Raw genomic sequence first — 23453 nt, 5'->3', positions numbered from 1 at the left:
CATCCAGGCTCACTCGCCTCCAGGAAGGCCAATGATTGACCTGGAGGGGGAGGGGCCCCGAGTGGGGATGCACACTTTTCTTGGATGCTTTAGGATGCTTAGGGCTGATCCTGCATTGAGCAGGGGGTTGGACTAGATGGCCTGTCTGGCCCCTTCCAACTCTATGATTCTATGATTCCCTTTCCGACTCAGGGCACAAACACGAGCTCACCAAATGGATGCACCAAACTTTCCCTTGAGCAAACAAAGTGTGCTCTTTTTGTTTCTGTGCTGTGCGCCCTTATGTTTATTCTTTGAAAGAATCAAGAGGCCGGTAAATATCAAGATGACTGAGGAGAAAAGCTGCTTTTTTAAAACCTCACTTTTCACTACCCAAAGGAGTCCCCAAGAAGGCTTACAAACACCCTTCCCTTCCTCTCCCCACCAAAGACACCCTGTGAGGTAGGTGGGGCAGAGAGAACTGCTCCGAGAGAACAGCTCTAAGAGAACTGGGACTAGCCCAAGCTCACCCAGCCAGCTAGTTGGGAGTGGGGAGTCAAACCCGGTTTGCCAGATCAGAGTCCGCCTCTCTTAACCGCTACACTAAGAGTTACTCTTCTGAATCAAACCATTCTGTCCTTTGACAACAGAGAAGAAACACGAGCATCTTTCATATGAAGAGGTTTTTATTGAGCAAGACGTCAGAGAGGGAGAACATGACAACCAACCTTTGCTTTGTTTAGTCACAGTTTCAGGAGACAGAACGAGGAGAGACACAAATCACTTGCCTAACCCACAGGGTCTAGTTTTTTAAGAGAGGCTCTACGAGCAGACGTCATCTCTGCCCATTAATTCATGCATACATCCTAGCAAAATTGAAACTTTCTCCTTTGCAGAGCTATCATTAAGAATCATACCCCAAGACTACAATCCAGGACACTTGCATCGAAGTAAAACCATTGGGTTGTAGTGGGACTTGCTCCTGAATAAACCTAGACAGGATCAGGCTGTTGGAGCGTGTCTCGAAAAGATGAGCGTTTAACTTTTTCCCCAAAGCATTTTGAAAAACTCCTCGGGTGCCGCGATCCGGCTTTTCCTCTTTTGAACTGTTCCCTGCCAAGAGTGGGACGAGGTTCAAGCCAAAGCTGTAGTTGTACAGATGTTCTCCCATGCTGAAACTCTAAGGCACAGCTTTAAACCCAAATTGGGCTTTAAAAAGAAAGGGGAGGGGGGGAAATCACAGATTGTTTTGCAAGAAAGCCCGCACCCGGGATGCAGAAAGACACAATACGTTCTGCTTAATACTCAGTCCCTTTTGTCTACACGTCACAGATAAGAGGCTCAGGGCTAGGGTAAGCAATGGCAACAGAGGCCAGGGATTTCTGCAGGGCGCAGCTAAAGGGCGTAAAGTCCCCCTGGGTTCACAAGGAGGTTTACTTCTGAGTATACATGCTCAGGACCGCACTGCCACAAACGCATTTGCCCTGTTGCATTGGATCCCTGTGCGATTCCTTACCTATCCTTGCAGACAAAAAAAGGTTTTTTCACAGTTGTGGTTCGGAAGCTTGCCCCTAACCCTAATCTAGTGAGCTCTAGAAGGGAGAATGCATTCATAGCAGCTTGCTTAGCACTGCTGCTAGTCTGCTCTTTCTGTGCACGTGGCAACATTACCAAAGATTGGGGGAGGGGGGGATCGCAGGAACATCATACCCTCTCCATGTTAAACCTGCCTCATTAGCACCCTGCCTGCTACTGAGGACTGCTGGGGGAATTGTGGGGCCATTCAGGGTCAGGCATGCTGGCATTTCCTCCGGTTCTTATTGCTCTTACTATTCAGACCCTGCGTCTCAGAAATCAGCAGGCGAAGTTATGTTAAAGGCACAACGGCAGTCCCAGTTGGGCTTTTAAAAAGAAAATTCCCAGATATTTGGCCAACCCTTCATTTTTGGGAGGATTGGAAACAAAGGCACGGGTCCCTTTCTCTCTACAGGAGGAACAGGGGGAGACAGAGAGAGAAAGACACAGAGAGATTGGAAACGGTTTCTGGCATCTTAGAGGAAATTCGGGAAGAGGAAGGAAGGTGTTTCTCCCCGCTTCCCTTCTGGCCTCCCTCCCCGTTCTCCTCGAGGCCCCCAGCTCTGCTAGATTAGGGAAGGCCAGCAGAAGCGGTCTTCATCGGCTCAGTTGGACAGCACGTCCGAGGACTCCGACACCAGCTTCCCGTCCCGGGTCTCGATCTTCTTGATCACGATGGCCTTCGTCTTGGTGGTGGCCGAGCTCTCCAGAGGGAACGAATTTGTGGAGAAGCCACTGCTTGAGTAGGAAGTGCTGTATCCGCCCCCGTAGCTATTGAAGCCGCTCGAAAGGCCACCTGGGGAGAGAGCGAATAAGAACATGGGGATTTTTCGAGAGACCAAACGCAGACTTCCCACGGATTAAAAATCGGAGGTTCAGTTCACATACGAATGCAAGAAAACCAGAAAGGTTCTGCTGGATCAGATCAATGGCCTATCTAAGCCCAGCCTTTATTTATTTATTTATTGTTATTTATTGATTATACTTGTATGCTGCTGCTGTGGACCTGAGATCTTGTGGCGGCTAACAACACATAAAACATACAGTAAAAAGTACAAAAATATATAATAAACCTCAACGCACACCCCAGCCCCTTTTGACCGTGGAGGTGCTCCTGAAATATTTTTCAGGCTTTGAGGAACCTGGAACCAGGCAGGAAGTGATGTCAGCTGGCCACACCCCCTGCCACGCCCAAGGAGGAATGAGCGGGATGAAGAAAGGAGGCCGTTTGAGGCAGGAGTCGGCTTCCAGGCTCCACCCCCTTCCCCAGGCGTGATAACCACGAAAGAAGGCCACCCCCAGGTAAATCGAAGCAGCCAGTTCCCTGCTTTCACGGCAATGCCGGGAATAGCTTGTGGCTGATTCCATCAAGGTAGGATATGGAGGAAAGGCTGGGCAGCTCTCACGGAGCGCCAGGACTCCAAGGTGCCCTGGTTGAGAATCTTTGATCTAGTTCAGCATCATGTATCCTAGAGCACGGGTAGTCAACCTGTGGTCCTCCAGATGTCCATGGACTACAATTCCCATGAGCCCCTGCCAGCAACGCTGGCAGGATCTCATGGGTATTGTAGTCCATGGACATCTGGAGGACCACAGGTTGACTACCCCTGTCCTAGAGCAGCCAATCCGTTACTTTGGAGGATCAACAAGATTTTAGAGACGTCTTCCCCTAATGTTGCCCCCCCTTATGTACTGTAGTGTATAAGGTTGTATTTTGAGTCAGCAGGGCTGGTAGCCATTGATGGGGCCCCTCCTCAATGAACCTGTTTAACCCCTTTTTGAAACCCTCGGTATTTATGGACATCACCACACCCTCTGTGCATTGAGTGACTGAAGAAGCAGTCTCCTTTGTCTATCCTGAAGCTATTCCCTGTTTTAAAACGGGTGCCTCCCCCCCCCAGTTCTATGGGAGAAAAACAGCCCTCAGTGTACTTTCTCTACCCTGTGCATGATATTATAAACCTCTGTCCTATCTGGGGCAAAGGACTGGCGCCATCTCCCTCCCAACAAATCTTCAAAGAGCAAACCTTCTTCAAAGAGCAAATCTTTGAAGAAGGTTTGCTCTTTGGGCAAATCTTCTTCAAAGAGCAAACCTTCCTTACCTGAGTAGCCAGTTGTTTTGGTCTGGATGCTCAGATTCTGCATCCCAGATTCCAGCCTGCCAGGGGAACACATGAAACATCATTGAGCGATCACTAACACAGGTGTGTGCCAAAAACAGACCAATGCTAGCCTGGAGGGAGAGCATTTACACTAATAAAAGCTGTCCGTTCGCTAGAGGACAGACAAATGAATCTGCTGATGGGAACGGCTGATTTCTAGAGTCCAGGAAGGTTAAGAGGCTGAAATTCCCCCTGTGGGGTCTGTGGGAGGGGGTCTTTCCTATCACCTCCTGCCTGGCCTGTTCAACGGGAGATGCTGGGGATTGAACCTGGGACCTTCTGTGTGCCAAACAGAGACTCTTGAACTGTACTTCAGTAAAGGTGTAGGAAGACCCAGGCTATGTTGAGTTCTCCAGCAGTTCCTCTGTATGCAAGGAGCCACCCTGGCCCCAAAGAAGTAAAACTGGTCTCATAGAGGGTTCGGGGTTAGGGTTTAGACCCTGGCCCTGGCCTCTTCCGAATAAGAACAGGGCCCTCTGGGACCGTACGCAGTCCTCGAGGGCCTGTAAGACAGAGCTGCTCCGCCAGACCTATGGTGGAGGCCAAGAGATAACATCAATAGATTCTGGCCTCCTTACCTGAAAAGTCTATTGGGAAAACCCATCCTCCAAAACCGCAATCTATTCAACCCGGTGACACCCACAGGATGCATTTTTTCAAATTGCAGGTCAGCAGCTCTTAAAAGTTTCTAAGGCCTATATTTATCTCATAAAGACATATGATGGTTTTAACCTGTAGGCGTTAGACTGGATTGTTTTAAAGACTTCCTGTTACCTGCCCTGAGCCACCCAGGGAAGGGCGGGTTATAAAAATAAAATTATTATCCTCGTAGAATCATAGTTGGAAGGGACCTCCAGGGACATCTAGTCCAAACCTGTACAGAATGCAGGAAATTCACAATTACCTGCTCAGCCACAGTGACCCCCATTCCATGCCCAGATGATGCTCCGCCCCCCAAAAAGCCAGAATCCCTGGCCAGTCTGGGCTGGAGTAAATTCACCTCCCAACCCATCATTCATTCATTCATTCATTCATTCATTCATTCATTCATTCATTCATTCATTCATTCATATCATCATCTCCCCCCCCCCCCACACACACACCCTGAAACAGCTGCCTTAGGAACAGCACTAAGTGCATTGGAGAGATTCTGCATTAGGAAGGAGGGAAATCAGCCAACATTTCTGCTGCGGGAGAAAAGTGACAATCGGATCTAAGTCAGGACTTAGACTTGGGATCTCCCCAAGGACAACAAATGATTGGAGAGGGGCCAGAAAACACTGACTAGGGCACAGATCACAGCCGGGGCCAGTGACTCTGGCCGGCACCCACCTGCTCTCCTCTCCCTCCAGCAGCTTCCTGTAGGTGGCGATTTCGATGTCCAGGGCCAGCTTGACGTTCATCAGCTCCTGATAGTCCCGCAGCTGCCGGGCCATGTCCTGCTTGGCCCTCTGGAGGGCGCTCTCCAGCTCCGCCAGTTTGGCGCTGGCATCTTTGACCGCCAGCTCCCCGCGTTCTTCAGCCTCGGCGATGGCCGCTTCTAGGTTGGCACGCTGAGGAAAGGGGGAAAGGGAAAGGGTCAGAGGGCTCGTCCACTCAAGACGAAGAAATAGAATTTGGCACGAGCGCTGGAATTCCACAACAATTTGAGTGGGGAAGGTCCTTCCAGCTTTGTAGTTGCGGAGGGCCCATTTCGGGTTTGGAGGGGTCTTTCCTTCTCCTGCAACTGATTTCAACCACATGCTCCTCCTACCATCTGCCTGCGAAATCTTCTCCGGCCTGTTCACTCAGTGGGCATATGCCACAAAGGCTCAGGCTTCCCACACTGGCAAGAACCCACTCCTGGCTCCACCCCCAAAGTCTCCAGGTATTCCTCCACCCAGAGCTGGCAACCCCATCCAGACTACAGAGATCAGTTCCCCTGGAGAAAAGGGCTGCTTGGGAGGGGGGACTCAACAGCATTAGACTCTACTAAGGCCCCTCCCTGCCCCAAATCCTGCCCACTCCTGGCTCCACCCTCAAAGTCTCCAGGTCTTCCCCAACCCACAAGTAGCAACCCAAGGTGGAAGCCTTTCACATGCCCTACTGCCTTGTCATTTTTAGCTGGAGATGCTGGGGATTGAACCTGGGAGCTTCTGCCTGCCAAGCGGAGGCTCTACCACTGAGCCAGGGCTCCTTCTGGTCTCTTGCTGCTCCGGGAATTCTGCCAAGTGGCCTGGATCTTGATCCTGCTGTACAGACGGGTCACAAAGCAGGTTCCGGCTTCTGAATTGCCCGTTGCCTCCTCACCTGGCCTTTCAGACTTTCGATTTCAGACTGTATCCGGTGGATCATCCTGTTCAGCTCATTGATTTCATTCTTGGTGGTGCGGAGGTCATCTCCGTGCTTGCCCGCCACCGTCTGGAGCTCTTCGTACTGTGGGGAAAGAGAAAAGAGTCAAAAATTGTATGTCATGCGGAAGGATAAGAAACCGCCCAATTCGAACACTTGGGGCAACAGAGTATTCCTCAATGTGATTAGAGCCTCTTGTGGTGCAGAATGGTTAGGCAGCAGAAATGCTGTCTGAAGCTGTCTGTCTGTCCATGAGGCTGGGAGTTCAATCCCAGCAGCCGGCTCAAGGTTGACTCAGCCTTCCATCCTTCCGAGGTCGGTAAAATGAGTACCCAGCTTGCTGGGGGGTAAACGGTAATGACTGGGGAAGGCACTGGCAAACCACCCCGTATTGAGTCTGCCATGAAAACGCTTCGGGGCATCACTCCAAGGATCAGACGTGACTCGGTGCTTGCACAGGGGAGACCTTGACCTTTAATTCCTCAATGAAATGGACATTCTATCAGAAGAACAAAAATGTGGAGAGATGTGAGACCATCTGGGGACTCGCCATTGTTAAGAGTGGAGAATGTATTAAATGCAAAAAATTTAATGAGGCTAACTAGGCTCGGACTTGTTGTTCAATAGGCTTTTTATATCATTTTATTTTTGGAAATTTTGTAATCTTGTATGGATTACCGATTTATTGTTTTGATGGAGAGGGAATGTTGTTCTTAATAAATATATATATTTTAAAAACCCTGTACATTGTTTTCTGCGTTAATGAGTTGGGGCTCTCCAGACGTCCACGGACTACAGTCCCCATGAGTCCTGGCCAGCATGGTCAGGTAGCAGACAAGAAAGAAATTGCCAAGCTGGCAATGGCAAAAACTTTATTCAAACAATAGAATGAGTTCCTAGGTATAAAACCTCATTTTTGTATTTTAATTCGTCAGTGAACTTATTTCTTCATTGTTTTTTTGTTTTTCAGGGATACTAACAAAGTCTTCAACACACTACTTTATATTTTAGATTTTAAGCCATATAACTTGGGTCCATCAAAGGTCCATGAAGGTAACTATCTTATAAATGACCCCAGCATGGTCAGGTGGCAGAGGCTCATGGGAACTGGAGTCCATGGACATCTGGCGAAACACAGTTTGGCCAGCCCTGCTGGATAGTTTTCAATGCAACGCACAAACTTAGGTGGTTTGCCATCGCCTGCCGCTGTGTAGCGACCATGGACCTCCCAGGTGGTCTCCCACCCAAGTATTAACCAGGGTGGCAGGTGACAGCGGATGAGCAATAGGGTTGTGAGTGTCCTGCATAGTGCAGGGGGTTGGAGCAGATGACCCAGGAGATCCCTTCCAACTCTATGATTCTATGATTCAAAATTCCGTCTAAACATCCGGAAGAAGTTCCTGACAGTCAGAGTGGTTCCTCAGTGGAACAGGCTTCCTCGGGAGATGGTGGGTTCTCCATCTTTGGAAATTTTTCAGCAGTGGCTGGATGGCCATCTGATGGAGAGGCTGATTCTGGGAAGGCTCAAAGGGGTGGCAGGTTACAGTGGATAAGCGGTAGGGTTGTGAGTGTCCTGCATAGTGCAGGGGGTGGGACTAGATGACCCAGGAGATCCCTTCCAACTCTATCATTCCATGATTCTATGATGACCCTGCTTAGCTCCTAAGATCTGATCAGGTCAACTTGGCCTGGCCCTCCGGGTCTGGGTTCAAATCACAACTCAGGACGGGAATACCACTGCATGGCAATTGCTCACTCTCACCCCCTTTTCACTAAATTTATCTTGGGCCTGATCTATAAACACCAATCTCTGAAGTGATAGGATAGTGCTATGGACTGGACTGAAGGGATCACGGGGTTTTTTAAAGGCTTCTATGTCCAGGGGTGGAATTCTAGCTCAGGAAGACGGCTGTCCCCCAGTGGGAAGAGGAGAACCACCTCTCTTGATCTACTACCCTTTTCGGAAAGCTGCGCTAAAAACCTAGAAGGATTACGTGCTGTCAGCTACTCAAAGGTGTATCTTTTGAGAAAAACCAAACCAAAAGAAAGCTGAGATTTCGTTTCCTAACTATGAGAATAGATGAAATATTGAGAACGCAAAGCAATAATTACTGGGTGGGTTTGGCCCATAAAGAAACCACCCAGCGCCGCCTTGAATTCCATCCCTGCCCCGAAATTAATCACTCCCATTCAACGAAAAAGCAAAACGGGTGCAAACAAGCAAGGTCACAACCACCCCAGGGGCTGATTCTCAATTTGCAGTTGTTAAGAGTAGTAAGCACACCCACCCGGCCCCTTTCTAAAGTGGGACGGCCTCCTCAGAAATCTACCATTTTCATCGGCCCTGTGCGTGGACCAGGTCTCAGAAGGAAGCGCAGTTTCCTTTTCAAATTTCCAGGAGGAAAAGTGGTAGCAGAACAATTATATGTTAAGAAATGTATTTTCAGGGTGTTTTTTTTTGTTTACATTTGCATGTATAAGGCAATAAGTGAGGAGGGAAGACGGCATGCCACAAATTGAACTTGACAGATCTTGGAAGCTAAGCAGGGTCAGTACTTTGAGGGAGACCACCAAGGAAGGCTCTGCAGAGGAAGGCAATGGAAAAGCCCCTCTGCTTCTCACTTGCCGTGAAAGCCCCTTACAGGGGTCACCATAAGGTGTGGATGAGAGGCCACCAAGAAAGGCTCTGCAGAGGAAGGCAATGGAAAAACCCCTCTGCTTCTCCCTTGCCTTGAAAGCCCCTTGCTGGGGTCACCATAAGGCATGGATGAGAGGCCACCAAGGAAGGCCCTGCAGAGGAAGGCAATGGAAAAACCCCTCTGCTTCTCCCTTGCCGTGAAAGCCCCTTGCTGGGGTCACCATAAGGCGTGGATGAGAGGCCACCAAGGAAGGCTCTGCAGAGGAAGGCAATGGAAAAACCCCTCTGCTTCTCACTTGCCTTGAAAGCATAGTGTTGGGGACATCATTAGGCTAAATGAGAGATCACCAAGGAAGACTCTTCAGAGGACAGCAATAGCAAACCACCTTGAAAGCCCCTTGCTGGGATTACCATAAGACTTGGATGAGAGGCCACCAAGGAAGGCTCTGCAGAGGAAGGCAATGGAAAAAACCCCTCTGCTTCTCACTTGCCTTGAAAGCACAGTGCTGGCGTTGCCAAAAGTGGGCTGTGACTTGACAGCACTTAACATACACACAACAGTCAGTGGGGAGGAAAGACAGCACACCACAGGCCGAAGATCTCAGAAGCTAAGCAGGTCACACGCACAAGGCTGTAAGGTAATGCTCTACATGGCATCGTGGAGAGGCAAAGGAGCAGCGCCACCTTCATGCAGCCAGGCTCCTGCTGGGTGGCCTCAGGCAAGCCATTACCCCTCCGCCCCACCCTCCCTCCAACAGCTGCAGAAAAACCATTGGGATGCTAATTATATGGGAACTGCACCCAGCATGTTCTGCAAATGCTAAAACGGGGTGATTAGCATGGCTGGTGTCCAAGAGCAATGGGAGACGGGCCGTCCGGCCAAACACTGTTTCCATTCCAGTCTGTCTTTGCAGCCAGGAAGGCTAGAAACTTGTCGGTCCTCCTCAGCTTTAAAGCAAAACCTCTCCATTTGGGGATGTGTCTGAGGCATGAGCATACAACCCTCTGGGCACAGAGTAGGGGGTAGGGCAGGGAGGCAGCTCTGAATTTCCAGGATTGTGCAGGGGTTGGACTAGATGACCCTCGGGGATCCCTTCCAGCTCTGTTTCTAGGAGACACCATAAGTCCATGGCTTCATGAACCTGTGCACTAGAGGCGTTTCTTGTACCAGTGCTTGTCTGTTGGTCCCCTCCATTTAGAAAACGCACCCCGGTGGATCCTGTGCCATGGAACAGCCTGCAGGAAGAGGGTCAGAGGGTGAACCTTGTGACAGTCACCGAAGGAAGGCTGGGGGATAGACAGGCCTTCATTCCAAGGACCAGGCTGCATGGGCCAGTATGTCTAACAATGTAGATTTTCCTGGGTTTTATTCTGTTACAATGGAGTCTGCTCAATCACACTGTTCCTTTGAAGGAACAGCCTTGTTGTTTGAGGAAAAGGATATAGAGATTCCCTCTAACTCTCCCCTCCCACTGCTGGACCCCCTCTGCCCCAACACTATTCTGAAGGGTTTGCCAACTCTTAAAAAATGAAAATTGTGGGGGGGGGGGAAGACTCCTAGGCTGGTGCAGGAGGGCAAAGCAGACCACCAGGGGTGGTCAAACGGTGGCTCTCCAGATCTCCATGAGCTACAAATCCCATGGGCCCCTGCCAGCATGGGCTACAATTCCCACACTGGCAGCGGCTCATGGTAATTGTAGTCCATGCTGGCAGGGTCTAATGGGAATTGTAGTCCATGGACATCTGGAAAGCCACCGTTTGGCAACCTCTGCTGTCGGGTTTTTAGAGCAAGTGACCTTCAGAGGTGGCTTGCCATGGCTTGCCTCTGATGTTGCAACTTCCTTGGTGGTCTCCCATCCAAATACTAAGCAGGGTAGTTTTCAAGATCTGATGCGATCCGGTTGGCCCAGGCCACGAAGATCAGGGCAGCCGCTGAACAGAGGGCTACAAGTTGTCTCAAGCTTTCTGGAAAGGAGGAGCTGATTATGCTTTCAAATCAACACAGGAGATCAACTCACTCCCCAAAAGGTTTCCCCGCCCTATCAGATCATCACTAAAATTGCCTGGCTCAGCCGATGCTGCATGCAACCCACAGACTCCGCTCTGGAAGCCAGCTCCTCTCCATGGATGGTTCACCTTGATGGTGAGACAGATAACGTTTATCGACAGCCCACTTTTGAATTAAACATGAGAGCCCTGCAGCTTCCCAGAATTCAGGCGAGGGCATCCCTTTCGCAAGCAGAGGTACAAAAGGAGAACCCCCCCTTATGAAATCCAGTCTCGAGTCATCCAGAGAGCAGACAGCTAATTTAATAAATTGGCTGAGATGAGAACCAGGAAGTCCTTGATTCGGATCTCACTTTAGCCCGGAGCAAGCCACGATGTCTCATCTGTGTCTCATCTTTCCATCCATTTTGAATTTTTTTTTTTTTAGGTGGGGCAAAAAGACAAGGACAGGCTACTCTCTGGCTACAGCCCTGGCTTGGCAGAATGGAAGAGGAGGCCTTTGTTCAGAGCAAAAGGGACAGAATCCTAGAATCACAGAGTTGGAAGGGGCCTCCTGGGTCATCTAGTCCAACCCTTTGAAGAATGCAGGAAATTCATAACTACCTGCCACCCACATTGACCCCTAATTCCATGCCCTGAATATCCCCCCCAAAAAAAGATTTGGATATAATTGGCCTCAACCACCGGCACAGTGGAAGAGTGCCATCTTACAGGCCCTGCAGAACCCCGCAGGCTCAGGAAAGACCCTGATCCCTCTTGGGAGCTTATTCCACCAAGAAGGAGCCAGAACCCAAAAGGCCCTGTCTCGGTTCAAGGCCAAACATGTCTCCTTAGGGGCAGGGATTCTTAGCTTTGAACATCTTGTATGCTGTCTGTCCCGTGCTAAGCAGGGTGGAGGTGGACTTGAAGGCCTCAAAACTCCTTTTCCAGTTCCAGGACTCTCCAAGCCAAGGGCGGGAGGCAAACTCACCTTGGTCTGGTACATGCTCTCCGCCTCGGCTCTGCTCCTGGCAGCGATGTCCTCGTACTGCGCTTTGACCTCGGCAATGATGCCGTCCAGATCCAAGCTGCGGTTGTTGTCCATGGACAGGACGACGGAGGTGTCGTTGATCTGAGACTGCATCACCCGCAGTTCCTGCAAGGAGACAAAGATTTCTCATGGGGGGAGGGGGTGGCGGATCTACAGGTCTGATGTGCTCGAGTGACACTTCATGCTCCGATTCCATTCTGCAGAACAGGGATAGCTCATTGTGGCTCTCCTAATGTCCGTGGACGACAATGAGCCCCAGCCAGCAGAAAGAATCTGTCCAGTGGCTTAATTAAAGATCAAAAGTTTAAGAGTCTGTGTTATCTCTTTTATTTATAGTTGGATTCTGCCTGAACGGTCTCTAGATTGTTTTCCGTTTTCAGTGCTTTTGTCAGAGGCAAAACAAGTCCGTTCTTGTTAATCACTTGAAAATATAATTAGGCTAACACTTTTTTGGTGTAGAGAGACAAAGCTGTAAGCAGCTAGCAGGGGCTCATGGGAATTGTGGTCTGTGGATATCTGGAGAGCCATAGTTTGGCTACCCTTGCTGCAAAACCATTCATCTGCCAGATGGGGCGTCAGACCTGGTCAATGATGTTTTTATATATAACATATAAAAAGATATATATATATATATATATATATATAATTTTTATTTTACAAAATAAAAAAGAAAGTCAATTTTACATACCGCTTAGCACAGGAAGGAAAGGAAATTATATGTATCAAAGTAAAAATTATTATAGATTGTATTATATAATGAGAAAGGATTAATAAGCAACAAAATGTATTTCAGGCTTCAAGGAACCCCAGAAGTAGTGCGATTGTGCAGAATATGGTTGGGAAGCAGAGCTGTGGACACGCCCACCCAGAGGCCCCTCCCCTTCCCACCCCCTCCAGGCCCATCATTGGCCATTTTGGGACGAGGAGGCGGGTCGACATGACCGTATATGGCCATATCACTGGATAAATGTTGAAGATTTTTTAAAAAAATATTAAAAATTAATTAAACTCCCACCCGTTCAAGGGACTCTTCCAGGGCTGTCAAGAAACGCCAGGGTTTTACGAAATCCTGGCTGAGGAAGCCTGCATTAAGCAGAGTTTTACCGCAGGCCCATGAATGCAACCCTCATCACCTTGGAGGAAAACTCAAATGCATCTGAGGGCCACCCTACGACATCTTCACACCGTACTGGGCATTTTTAAAACTAATCCCTCATTGCAGAGAGGAAGCCCCATTGCTTCATGAAGCACCACAACTCCGGGGGTTTTCCCAAGCTGGTGAGGAGGAACATTCTGGAAGGGAGGGTCCATTCTTACGGAAGAGAACCGCCTACCTCATCGTACAGCTGCCTCAAGAAGTTGATCTCGTCCGTCAGGCACTCCAGGCGCGTCTCCAACTCGATCTTGTTCATGTAGGCCTCATCCACATCCTGTGGGGACGAGAAAGACAAGCCTCCATTAGGGGAAGACAGAACCGGAAAGAAAGTTCTCCCACGGTCCTCCCCAGCCAGGCTCGTCAGGAGCCAAAGGGCTCACTTTTTTCAAGAGGACAAACTCGTTCTCCTTCTCAGTCCGATGGTTGATTTCATCCTCGTACCTGCCGGGAAGAGAGGCAGAATTGGTTAAACGAGGCTTAACGTTTTAAAAAGGAAGAAGTGGTGGATAAAGAAGAAGAGTTGGTTCTTATATGCCGCTTTTCTCTACGTGAAGGAGTCTCAAAGTGGCTTACAGTCGCCTTCCCTTTCCTCTCCCCACAACAGACACCCTGTGGGGTAGGTGAGGCTGAGAGAGCCCTGATATTCCTGAAGAAGAAGAGTTGGTTCTTATATGCCGCTTTTCTCTACGTGAAGGAGTCTCAAAGTGGCTTACAGTCGCCTTCCCTTTCCTCTCCCCACAACAGACACCCTGTGGGGTAGGTGAGGCTGAGAGAGCCCTGATATTCCTGAAGAAGAAGAGTTGGTTCTTATATGCCGCTTTTCTCTACGTGAAGGAGTCTCAAAGTGGCTTACAGTCGCCTTCCCTTTCCTCTCCCCACAACAGACACCCTGTGGGGTAGGTGAGGCTGAGAGAGCCCTGATATTCCTGAAGAAGAAGAGTTGGTTCTTATATGCCGCTTTTCTCTACGTGAAGGAGTCTCAAAGTGGCTTACAGTCGCCTCCCCTTTCCTCTCCCCACAACAGACACCTTGTGAGGTGGGTGAGGCTGAGAGAGCCCTGATATTCCTGAAGAAGAAGAGTTGGTTCTTATATGCCGCTTTTCTCTACGTGAAGGAGTCTCAAAGTGGCTTACAGTCGCCTTCCCTTTCCTCTCCCCACAACAGACACCCTGTGGGGTAGGTGAGGCTGAGAGAGCCCTGATATTCCTGAAGAAGAAGAGTTGGTTCTTATATGCCGCTTTTCTCTACGTGAAGGAGTCTCAAAGTGGCTTACAGTCGCCTTCCCTTTCCTCTCCCCACAACAGACACCCTGTGGGGTAGGTGAGGCTGAGAGAGCCCTGATATTCCTGAAGAAGAAGAGTTGGTTCTTATATGCCGCTTTTCTCTACGTGAAGGAGTCTCAAAGTGGCTTACAGTCGCCTCCCCTTTCCTCTCCCCACAACAGACACCTTGTGAGGTGGGTGAGGCTGAGAGAGCCCTGATATTCCTGAAGAAGAAGAGTTGGTTCTTAGATGCCGCTTTTCTCTACGTGAAGGAGTCTCAAAGTGGCTTACAGTCGCCTTCCCTTTCCTCTCCCCACAACAGACACCCTGTGGGGTAGGTGAGGCTGAGAGAGCCCTGATATTCCTGAAGAAGAAGAGTTGGTTCTTATATGCCGCTTTTCTCTACGTGAAGGAGTCTCAAAGTGGCTTACAGTCGCCTTCCCTTTCCTCTCCCCACAACAGACACCCTGTGGGGTAGGTGAGGCTGAGAGAGCCCTGATATTCCTGAAGAAGAAGAGTTGGTTCTTATATGCCGCTTTTCTCTACGTGAAGGAGTCTCAAAGTGGCTTACAGTCGCCTCCCCTTTCCTCTCCCCACAACAGACACCTTGTGAGGTGGGTGAGGCTGAGAGAGCCCTGATATTCCTGAAGAAGAACAGTTGGTTCTTATATGCTGCTTTTCTCTACGTGAAGGAATCTCAAAGTGGCTTACAGTCACCTTCCCTTTCCTCTCCCCACAACAGACACCCTGTGAGGGAGGTAGGCTGAGAGAGCCCTGACATTACTGCTCGGTCAGAACAGTTTTTTCAGTGCCATGGTGAGCCCAAGGTCACCCAGCTGGCTGCATGTGGGGGAGTGCAGAATCGAACCCGGGATGCCAGGTTACAAGTCAACACTCCTAACCACTACACCAAACTGGCTCCCTGAAGGCTGGCTATATAAATTTGTTCCCCCCTCTGTTTGTTTGATTAAACAAAATTTATTCCAGCATCAGTGTTAACAGTGGGAGCTTATTTTTCTCTTCTCATCTTGCCCTGGTGACTAAAGGGAACCTCCACATTCAGAGGCAGTCAGCCTCGGAGTCAAGGGTTGCCAACCTCTCGCTAGCTAGTGGCTAGAGATCTCCTGGGATTTCAACTGATCCCCAGGCAACAAATATCAGTTCCCCTGGAGAAAATGGCCAGAGAAGATGGACTCTATGGTAATACACCCACTGAAGTCCCTCTCCACCCCAAACCCCACCCTCTCCAGGCTCTACCCCTAAAGTCTCCAGGTTTTTCCCAGCCCAGAGCTGGCAACCCAGACTAGAACTAGAGTGAAACTGTTTTTGAGAACTGCTGAGAGACACCGATGCATCTGGGCATGAACTGACCGCCCACCTGTCGACACGTAAAAGCTAAGTAACTACAAACAGCTTTCACATTTCGTAGATTATTTGTCTATCTCACCTAGATTCAAATCCAGTAGCACTTCAGAGACCACAAGATTGGTCTTAAAAATACATAGTATATACTTTATTAATAACATTTACATTCTAAAAACTAATCACTAAAAACCTGACATCTAGTATTAACTGTCTACCTAGCCCCCCCCCCCCCCGTTCTGCCATCTTTTATTTTTCCATCTGTTGAATATATAGGTATTTCAGTGGCTTGGACAAGAGGGGAGTGGAGAAGAGCTGTAAGGATTGAAGGGAGACCCATTCAATAGATCATCCTGGCCGCAACCATAGGCCAGGTGGAAGAGTGCCACCTTGCAAGTCCGGCAGAACTGTAATTGTTCCATCAGGATCCTAGTCTCAGGCGGCAGCCCGTTCCACCATGTTGGAGCCAGTGCCAAAAAGGCCCTAGTTCTGGCCGAGGCACAGAAAAATGCCAACATCCAGTACCCATCCCCGGTACTCACTTCATCTTGAATTCTTCCACAAGCCCTTGCATGTTGGCCAGCTCGGCGTCCAGCTTTGCCCTCTCCTGTCCGTAGCCATCCAGCTGCCGGCGCAGATTGTTGATGTAGGCCTCGAACATGCTGTCCATGTTGCTGTGGGTGATCTTCTGGTTCTGCAGGAGGTTCCACTTGGTCTCCAGCATTTTGTTTTGCTGCTCCAGGAAACGGACCTGGGCGAGGAGAGGGGAAGAGAAGGGACTACCGTCAGCCGCTTTGAGACTCCTTTGGGTAGTAAAGAGCGGGGTATAAAAAAACAGCTCTTCTTCTTCTTCACTTGATATTTTGGGAAAGAACACTTGACTAAGGACGTCAACACGCTGTCTAGATGGGGAAGTTCACATTTTAAAAGTCCCTTCAAAATAAGCTCCATTTTTCTTCCACCAGTCCCTGGAAATCACCATTTCCCCTGCCAAGCCACCCGAAGGCTTAAAAATAAATTGCAATCACTATTGTAATTACAATTTCTGAATTTTTAGAAGCCCTCCAGTGACATGGAGGGATGAAATACAGGGAGATAATAGTGGATGGAGGAGAGTGGGAAGAAAAATTCTGTTTTAATAGTACTAACAAATGCAAAACAAAGAATCCTTACTGTGTTACTGGGGTTAAATTTTTATTTATAGAGAAAAAGTATGGGACAATACCAATCTGTAGTTCGTATACACACACACAGACACACACACACACGACAAAGGGTTAGGTTCAAAAAGGGCTTCCAATTTACCGTTAACTAAGTTTCAAGAGTTCATGTTTTTGGAGTACCAATGTATTTTCCATCAGAGACACTACAAAGATTTAAGGGTTTGCTGCTTTATTTTGGTTTTGAATATGTCTTAAAACTATGATCATTGAGCTGCTCAGAACCACAAGGAAAGTTGGAAAATAAACATTTTAATTAAGAAATGTTTAAGGAACATTTAACATTTTAATTAAAACACAATTAAGAAGCAAGGTGCAAGCATCCTTCCTTTTCTCAGACTGCTGAAAACAAAGGAAAGTGTACGGTCCTTTTCACTTTGCTGTCTTTTAGAATCATAGAGTTGGAAGGTACCTCCTGGGTCATCTAGTCCAACCCCCTGCACTATGCAGGACACTCACAACCCCATCGCACATCTACTGTAACCTGCCACCCCTTTGCCTTCACAGAATCAGCCTCTCCATCAGATGGCTAACAAACAAAAAAAGAGACACGTTGAGCCACCACAAGTAGAAACCTTTTCTCAAATAATTATGAGTTATTTCCAGCAAATATTTGAGATCTCCCAGGTTCCCCTTTGGCACATTCGGCAGGAAATCTAACAGTCAACGGATTCCACCAATGTTAGTAAAGCTAGAGTTCAAGGAGAACATTTGAGGGAGAAGTGGGGAGGCAGAGAAAAGGGTTGTAAGCTATTTAAACAAAATATCCCCCGCAGTCCTGGACTAGGATTTTAGGAGCAGCATTAGTTCTATCCTGGATTCTAATGTAAACTTGGCTTGAAATGGTATTTTATACTGTATGAATTCTTTGACAATAATGTGATCTGTCCTGAGTCACTCAAAACAGGGCTGAATACAGATTTAAAACCCCCACTGCCGTGGGAGTCCCTGAGTAACTGCTTGGGCCAGTCGCCCTTTCTCAGCCTAGCCTACCTCACAGGGTTGTCACGAGGATAAAATTAGGGAGAACTGTGCACAACTGACTGAACTCTTGGCAGGAAGGACAGAATAAAAAATGTCCTAGGTAGATCTACAGGGCAGAGGTGAGCGTAGCACATGTCTCTGTCGAAAAAGAAAATGTGTCATCTACTAGTGTTCTAGGAAGCACAGGGTGGGGGAAGTCATTTGGCCAAGATTTGAGAAAGCTGACAGAAGCAGAGGAAGAAAACACAAAACCACACAAACAGGTGTGGATACGATCATATCCACAACCACACAGTAAATGAAGGGAGCAATGCCCTTGGGCTGGCTGCTTACCAGCTGGGGGACTGCAAGACAGAATTTTCAAACTGTTATTAGTTCCATCACCAGCAGCCCAGTTTTTGGTTGAAAGAATCAAGCAGGGCTTGAAGGGTTAAAGCCCCTCCCAGCAATTTATTCCTGCAGAGGTGGGCATCAGGTAAGCAAAGCAGAGAGGTATCCTGGGCGTGGGGGGAGAGCCATCTTCTGGCAACCACAACCACAAAAGTCACTGGGTAACTTTAGTCAAATACTGTCTGACCTACCTCACAAGGGTTTTCTAAGGACGAAAAAATTAAGATAATCACTAGAGATGCTGTCTTCTATACCTCAAAGGAAGGGCTGGAGGCATAGGAATAAACCAGCTGGGATATTACAACGCAATCCTATACAGGTTTACACCCAAGGCCATTGACTGAAATGGATTTAGAAGGGAGTAACTCTGTTTAGCATTATGCTTTAAGGTGTTTGGTCAGAGGCCAAAAAAAAAAAAGATACGTGCTTCATGTCTGCATAGTTCTAATCTCCATAAGACATTTTTTTTTTACGAAACAATGCCATCCTTCAAAGGAAAGTACTTTGTACAAGCTCAGAAGAACTATTAAATGCTATTAAACATCTATTAAATGCTTCCACCTAAGGTTACCAGATCCAAGTTGGAGATTTCAGGGGAGGGTGGAGCCTGGGGAAGACGGATTTGGAGAGGAGCTATACTGTCAGAGTAACCAATTTTTCCCAGGGAGATGGATCTTTGTCATCTGTCAATTCCAGCTGTCATTCCAGGAGATCTCCAGGCCTCACCTGGAGAATGGCAACCCGATTTACACCTGGTGATGCTCTGGCACAAGAAATGTACTTGTACTACAAACCTATATGTGAACTGCCATAACCCCCTGCAAAGAATCTGAGGAATTGTAGTTTGGCAGGGATGCAGGGAATGTACTCATGGTTACAGATATCTCCCCGTCAACTTATATGCAAGAGAATGAAGTTGCAGAATGGACTGCACCCTTCAAGCTATGGGTAGAGCATCTCATTTTGGAATGTCCCCATGAGCTAAAAATTCTCTGCGGATAGAAAATAAGTGCAGCAATCAATGAAAGGCGGTAGAAACTTTCTCCTGGCCGGATGACCAGGAATAGGCTGCCTAAGGAGGTGGTGAGCTCCCCCTCACTGGCAGTCTTCAAGCAAAGGTTGGTTACACACTTTTCTTGGATGCTTTAGGATGCTTTGGGCTGATCCTGCGTTGAGCAGGGAGTTGGACTAGATGGCCTGCATGGCCCTTTCCAACTCTATGATTCTATGACATGGAGCTGTCTCTTAAAGGGAAAGAAGTTTCACAAGCAAAATTCAACCCCTGAACCACTTCAAGTCTCTTCTACTACCATATTCCTACTACAATCTCCTGCACATGTAAACCAGATTTCAGTTACTCCAGATTTCCAGATTTATATCGGAGTAGCAGTATATAAAGGAATAAGCACAGGTAAATGATGTCATGTTGGACTGGGCAGAATATATCTGGGAGACCCAGGCTGGAATGCCCATGCTGCCCCAGAAACTGGTGACCTTAAAGGTAAAGGTAAAGGTATCCCCTGTGCAAGCACCCAGTCATGTCTGACCCTTGGGGTGACGCCCTCCAGCGTTTTCATGGCAGACTCAATACGGGGTGGTTTGCCAGTGCCTTCCCCAGTCATTACCTTTTACCCCCCAGCAAGCTGGGTACTCATTTTACCGACCTCGGAAGGATGGAAGGCTGAGTCAACCTTGAGCTGGCTGCTGGGATTGAACTCCCAGCCTCATGGGCAAAGCTGTCAGACAGCTGCCTTACCACTCTGCGCCACAAGAGGCTCCTTCGGTGATCTTAAGCCAGCCTAAATCTACCTTGCAGGGCTGTTGTGAGGATAACTGGGGAATATAAACAATAAACAAATAATAATACAAGAATGTTGAGAAGTTTGCCAGGGGTGGCGAGTGAGCGACAACAGCAACTGGGTCTTTTTTAGGGATAGTCCCTCCTAGCCAGAAGCAAAGGATGGAAGAACCAGGGTTGCCAGATCCAGTTGGGCGGGGAGTCAAAGACGGCAGCCGGACACAATGCCTTGGTGTCCACCTTCCAAAGCATCCATATTCTTCAGGGGAACTGACCTCTGTAGTCCTAAGCTGTGATTACATGGGATCCCCATGTCCCACCTGGAGCCTGGCACCCCTAAAGTTAGAGCTCAGGAATGTTACGTCTAGATTGCTCCTCTCTGTTATTCAGGCCGGCTGAAAAGAGGAAGAACACGGACTGGAATCAAAGGCTCATTCATTCTAAGGCGTGTTCCTAGCTTGAATGTCAGGGACTAGGAAACGCAGACCTTGCGAGGGCTCCGCCCACAGTCCTCAAGTACGGCACTCCCTGTGAGCAGAAAAGCAGGCTAGGTGGAGTGCCGAAAAGAAAGGGCAATCAACTCTCCCACTTAAGGGAGACTCACTTCTTCATTCCCTCCTGTCCTTAGAAATCATCTTATAGAAGTTGGAACTCTCCACTAGACCAGCATTTCTAGGGAGGAAGTAAAGCTAGTGGATTCTAACCCTTTGCATAACAAAGTGTTGAGTCCAGCGGCACCTTTAAGCCCTGACAAAGCTGTATTCAAGGTATCAGCTTTTATGTGCAAGCACAAGTCTTTGATGAAGAAGGAAGGGATCTTGCACACGAAAGCTTGTATCTGGCTTAAAAGTTTGCTGATCTTAAAGGTGCCCCTGGACTCCACTTTGTCCTGCTGCTTCAGACCAACACGGCAACTCACCGGAATATATCTAACCCTGCGCGTGTCATTCCCCGCTTTCTAAAACTGAAGTTGCCTACAAATGCATGTGTGTAAACTTCATTCAGAGAATCTTGTGGCGCAGAGTGGTAAGCAGCAGAAATGCTGTCTGAAAGCTCTGCCCATGAGGCTGGGAGTTCGATCCCAGCAGCCGGCTCAAGGTTGACTCAGCCTTCCATCCTTCCGAGGTCGGCAAAATGAGTACCCAGCTTGCTGGGGGGTAAATGGTAATGACTGGGGAAGTTACTGGCAAACCACCCCGTATTGAGTCTGCCATGAAAATGCTAGAGGGCGTCACCCCAAGGGTCAGACATGACTCGGTACTTGCACAGGGAATACCTTTACCTTTATAGTAAAAGCACATGGTTCCCTCTCTTTCCCAGGATTTTATAATACTGGTGGAAAGGAACCTACCAATGACTTACCATCCCCTCTGGGGCAGGCCCTGAACGTGGGTGTGCAACCCTGCTCCAAACCCCAGCTGTGATGAGAGCACTCCTAAATGTTAATTGTAGCTAAAGCCATCCATGCGTCCATAAAAGAGACACAGAAAAGCTGCCACTGGGATACATTTTTTGTTCCTGAGAGGTTCCTGGACTCCTGATCAGTTTTGCCACTACGGGCTTTCCCTCCAGAATGGCCAGTGAAGGGGTTACCCTTCAGGGCACCAGGTAAAGGGCATGGGGGAGTGTGGGTGTGACTTTATACCCAAGAAGGGAATGGGGACAGAGACGTGACCCTACGGCTCCCTGCAGACCTTAACACCACAAGGAGAAAGCGGATTATGTCTACGCCAGGCCAAACGCCGAAAGACTCTACTGGAGAGGAGTGTAGAAATAGTCCCATATGTTGGAAATCTCCTAACCTTTGACCAAAAGCTGCACAAAGGAAGATCTTCCCCTCACATGTAAGAAAGGGGGTTTGCACCGCTGATTCGGAGATGGGGAGGGAGAGGGGGCGGAATGATATCTTACTTCTCCTTTCCAGAACTAAAACCTGAATCCCGACAGGACTTTTATGTCTGACACACGTAGGAGGTGCTGTCGGCTCACCAGACTGGTCGGATCACCCTGGGGAACAGGTTTGATTCCCCTTTGGAGGAGGGGGTGGGGAAGCCAGCGGGAGAAGTTCTAAAGCCCTGGAATTTGCTCTCTTCATGCTGCCTGCTTTCTAACCCCGGCTGCCCATCGGTCGCCGGGGACGTAGACACACAGGCCCTGCTTTCCCTTCCTGGGATGTGTGCCCAACCAAAGGCCCCAGCCGTGCTTTCTTGGGCAAACACACCCACTTGTTCCACTGCCAGAACCATTCCCTTGCCTCCTCCAGAAAGGAGAGGTGAATTCAGCACAGGCAGGCTTGAGTTTAGAGCCGCTTGGCCCGAGCGCTCGCTTCCCTCCTTGGACTTTGTGCAAAAAATTGGCCATTGGCCTCCCCTGGCGGTTCTGCCTCCCTGGCCCCTCGGCCAAAGCCCCGGCGGGACTCACCTTGTCGATCAAGCCGGCAAACTTGTTGTTGAGCGTCTTGATCTCCTCCTTCTCCTTGGTCCTGACTTGCTGGATGGTGGGGTCGATCTCCAGGTTCAGGGGGGCCAGGAGGCTCTTGTTCACGCTGACGGCCGTGATGCCCCCCATGCCGCCCGCTCCCAGGGAGGGCGAGCGGAGGCCGGCGACGGACCTCCCGAACCGGTTCCCCCCGTAGCTGGAGGAGGCGTAGGAGGTGCTGATGCGGGTTCCGCTGGAAGGACCCGGGTTGTAGGAGCGGCTGCTGAAGGTGCGGACAGGGGCCGAAGCCGTGCTGCTGCGGTAGCTCTTCTGGGTGACGGTGAAAGACATTTTGGGGCTTGCTTTTGCAACAGGCAGGCAGGCAGGCTGGCTGGCTGTCAGTCAGGGGAGAGAGGCTTGGGCAGGCAGGCACCGAAGGCAGGCAGGGTGCTCAAGGCAGGGCTCCCGGGGCAGAGGGCTATATACGGTGCCGCCAGGGGGAGGGCTCCGGGGCTGCCTGTGGAAGCACCTGAGTGGCTGTGCAGCAGCCAAGGGGTGGGGCCGCCCCTGACACCCAAACTCACATCTGCTTTCCCCTTTTTCTTTCTTCCAGGGGCTGGTGGCTGCACTGCACAGGTAAATCATCAACCCGGGAGGGGAGGCGGCAGGCCAGGTCTCTGGCTTGGTCTCTTTCCTCCCCTCCCACCGCCCAGCCCTGAACTCAGGTGATTCCTCCCCCCACACCTTGTGCTTTGCTGAGCATCTTGCAGCCAAGAGACCCAAAGAGGGCAGCAGACCTCCTCTCCCCAGGCCAGGTCAAAGTTACCAGGGAACCCGGCTCTTGGCCCAGGATTCTTTTCCTTCTCCTTTTTACACCACTGGGCTGCAAAGCCAGCTGCCCGAGGGGAGGGGCGCGCAAAGGGGGAGGGCGCTTTGGAGACGGTCCCCCAGAGGCAGGCCTGGAGGAGGAAGCAGACTTGCTCAGCGGCTGCCAACTCCAGATCGGGAAATGCCTGGAAGTCTGCGGGCGTGGTCTGCGGAGAATAGTTTTTGGAGAAGGGAGGGAGCCCAGCGGGGTGCAGCTGCCCAGGAGTCCGCCCCCTGGAGCAGAGATTATTTCCAGAGGAACTGATCTCTGAGG

The 23453-nt window shown here is 49.5% G+C and overlaps 1 protein-coding gene across 1 annotated transcript; it reads right to left on the bottom strand.

The window, feature by feature from the left end:
• Positions 1–653: 653 nt before the first annotated feature.
• On the bottom strand, positions 654–22790 carry KRT8 (keratin 8). Its single transcript, XM_077329254.1, has 9 exons — positions 22316–22790; positions 16045–16253; positions 13259–13319; positions 13057–13152; positions 11663–11827; positions 6006–6131; positions 5049–5269; positions 3657–3712; positions 654–2350 (listed from the first exon to the last, which is right to left on the bottom strand). Exons 1-9 carry the CDS (start codon positions 22661–22663, stop codon positions 2160–2162), a joined length of 1473 nt encoding a protein of 490 aa, XP_077185369.1. The 5' UTR covers positions 22664–22790; the 3' UTR covers positions 654–2159.
• Positions 22791–23453: the final 663 nt, after the last annotated feature.

Source organism: Paroedura picta, chromosome 3 (genome assembly GCF_049243985.1).
Source record: "Paroedura picta isolate Pp20150507F chromosome 3, Ppicta_v3.0, whole genome shotgun sequence".
NCBI lineage: Eukaryota > Metazoa > Chordata > Lepidosauria > Squamata > Gekkonidae > Paroedura > Paroedura picta.
The sequence above is the reverse complement of the archived record's forward strand: the minus strand, read 5'-3'. Positions and strand labels throughout refer to the sequence as shown.

What these genes read in the sequence shown, in the direction of transcription:
- KRT8 (XM_077329254.1), bottom strand. Translation starts at nt 22,663, where the DNA reads ATGTCTTTCACCGTCACCCAGAAGAGCTACCGCAGCAGCACGGCTTCG. An exon ending in TTGCCGGCTTGATCGACAAG is followed by an intron (nt 16,254 to 22,315) that starts GTGAGTCCCGCC and finishes CTCCTCGCCCAG; the next exon opens with GTCCGTTTCCTGGAGCAGCA. An exon ending in AGTTTGTCCTCTTGAAAAAA is followed by an intron (nt 13,153 to 13,258) that starts GTGAGCCCTTTG and finishes TCGTCCCCACAG; the next exon opens with GATGTGGATGAGGCCTACAT.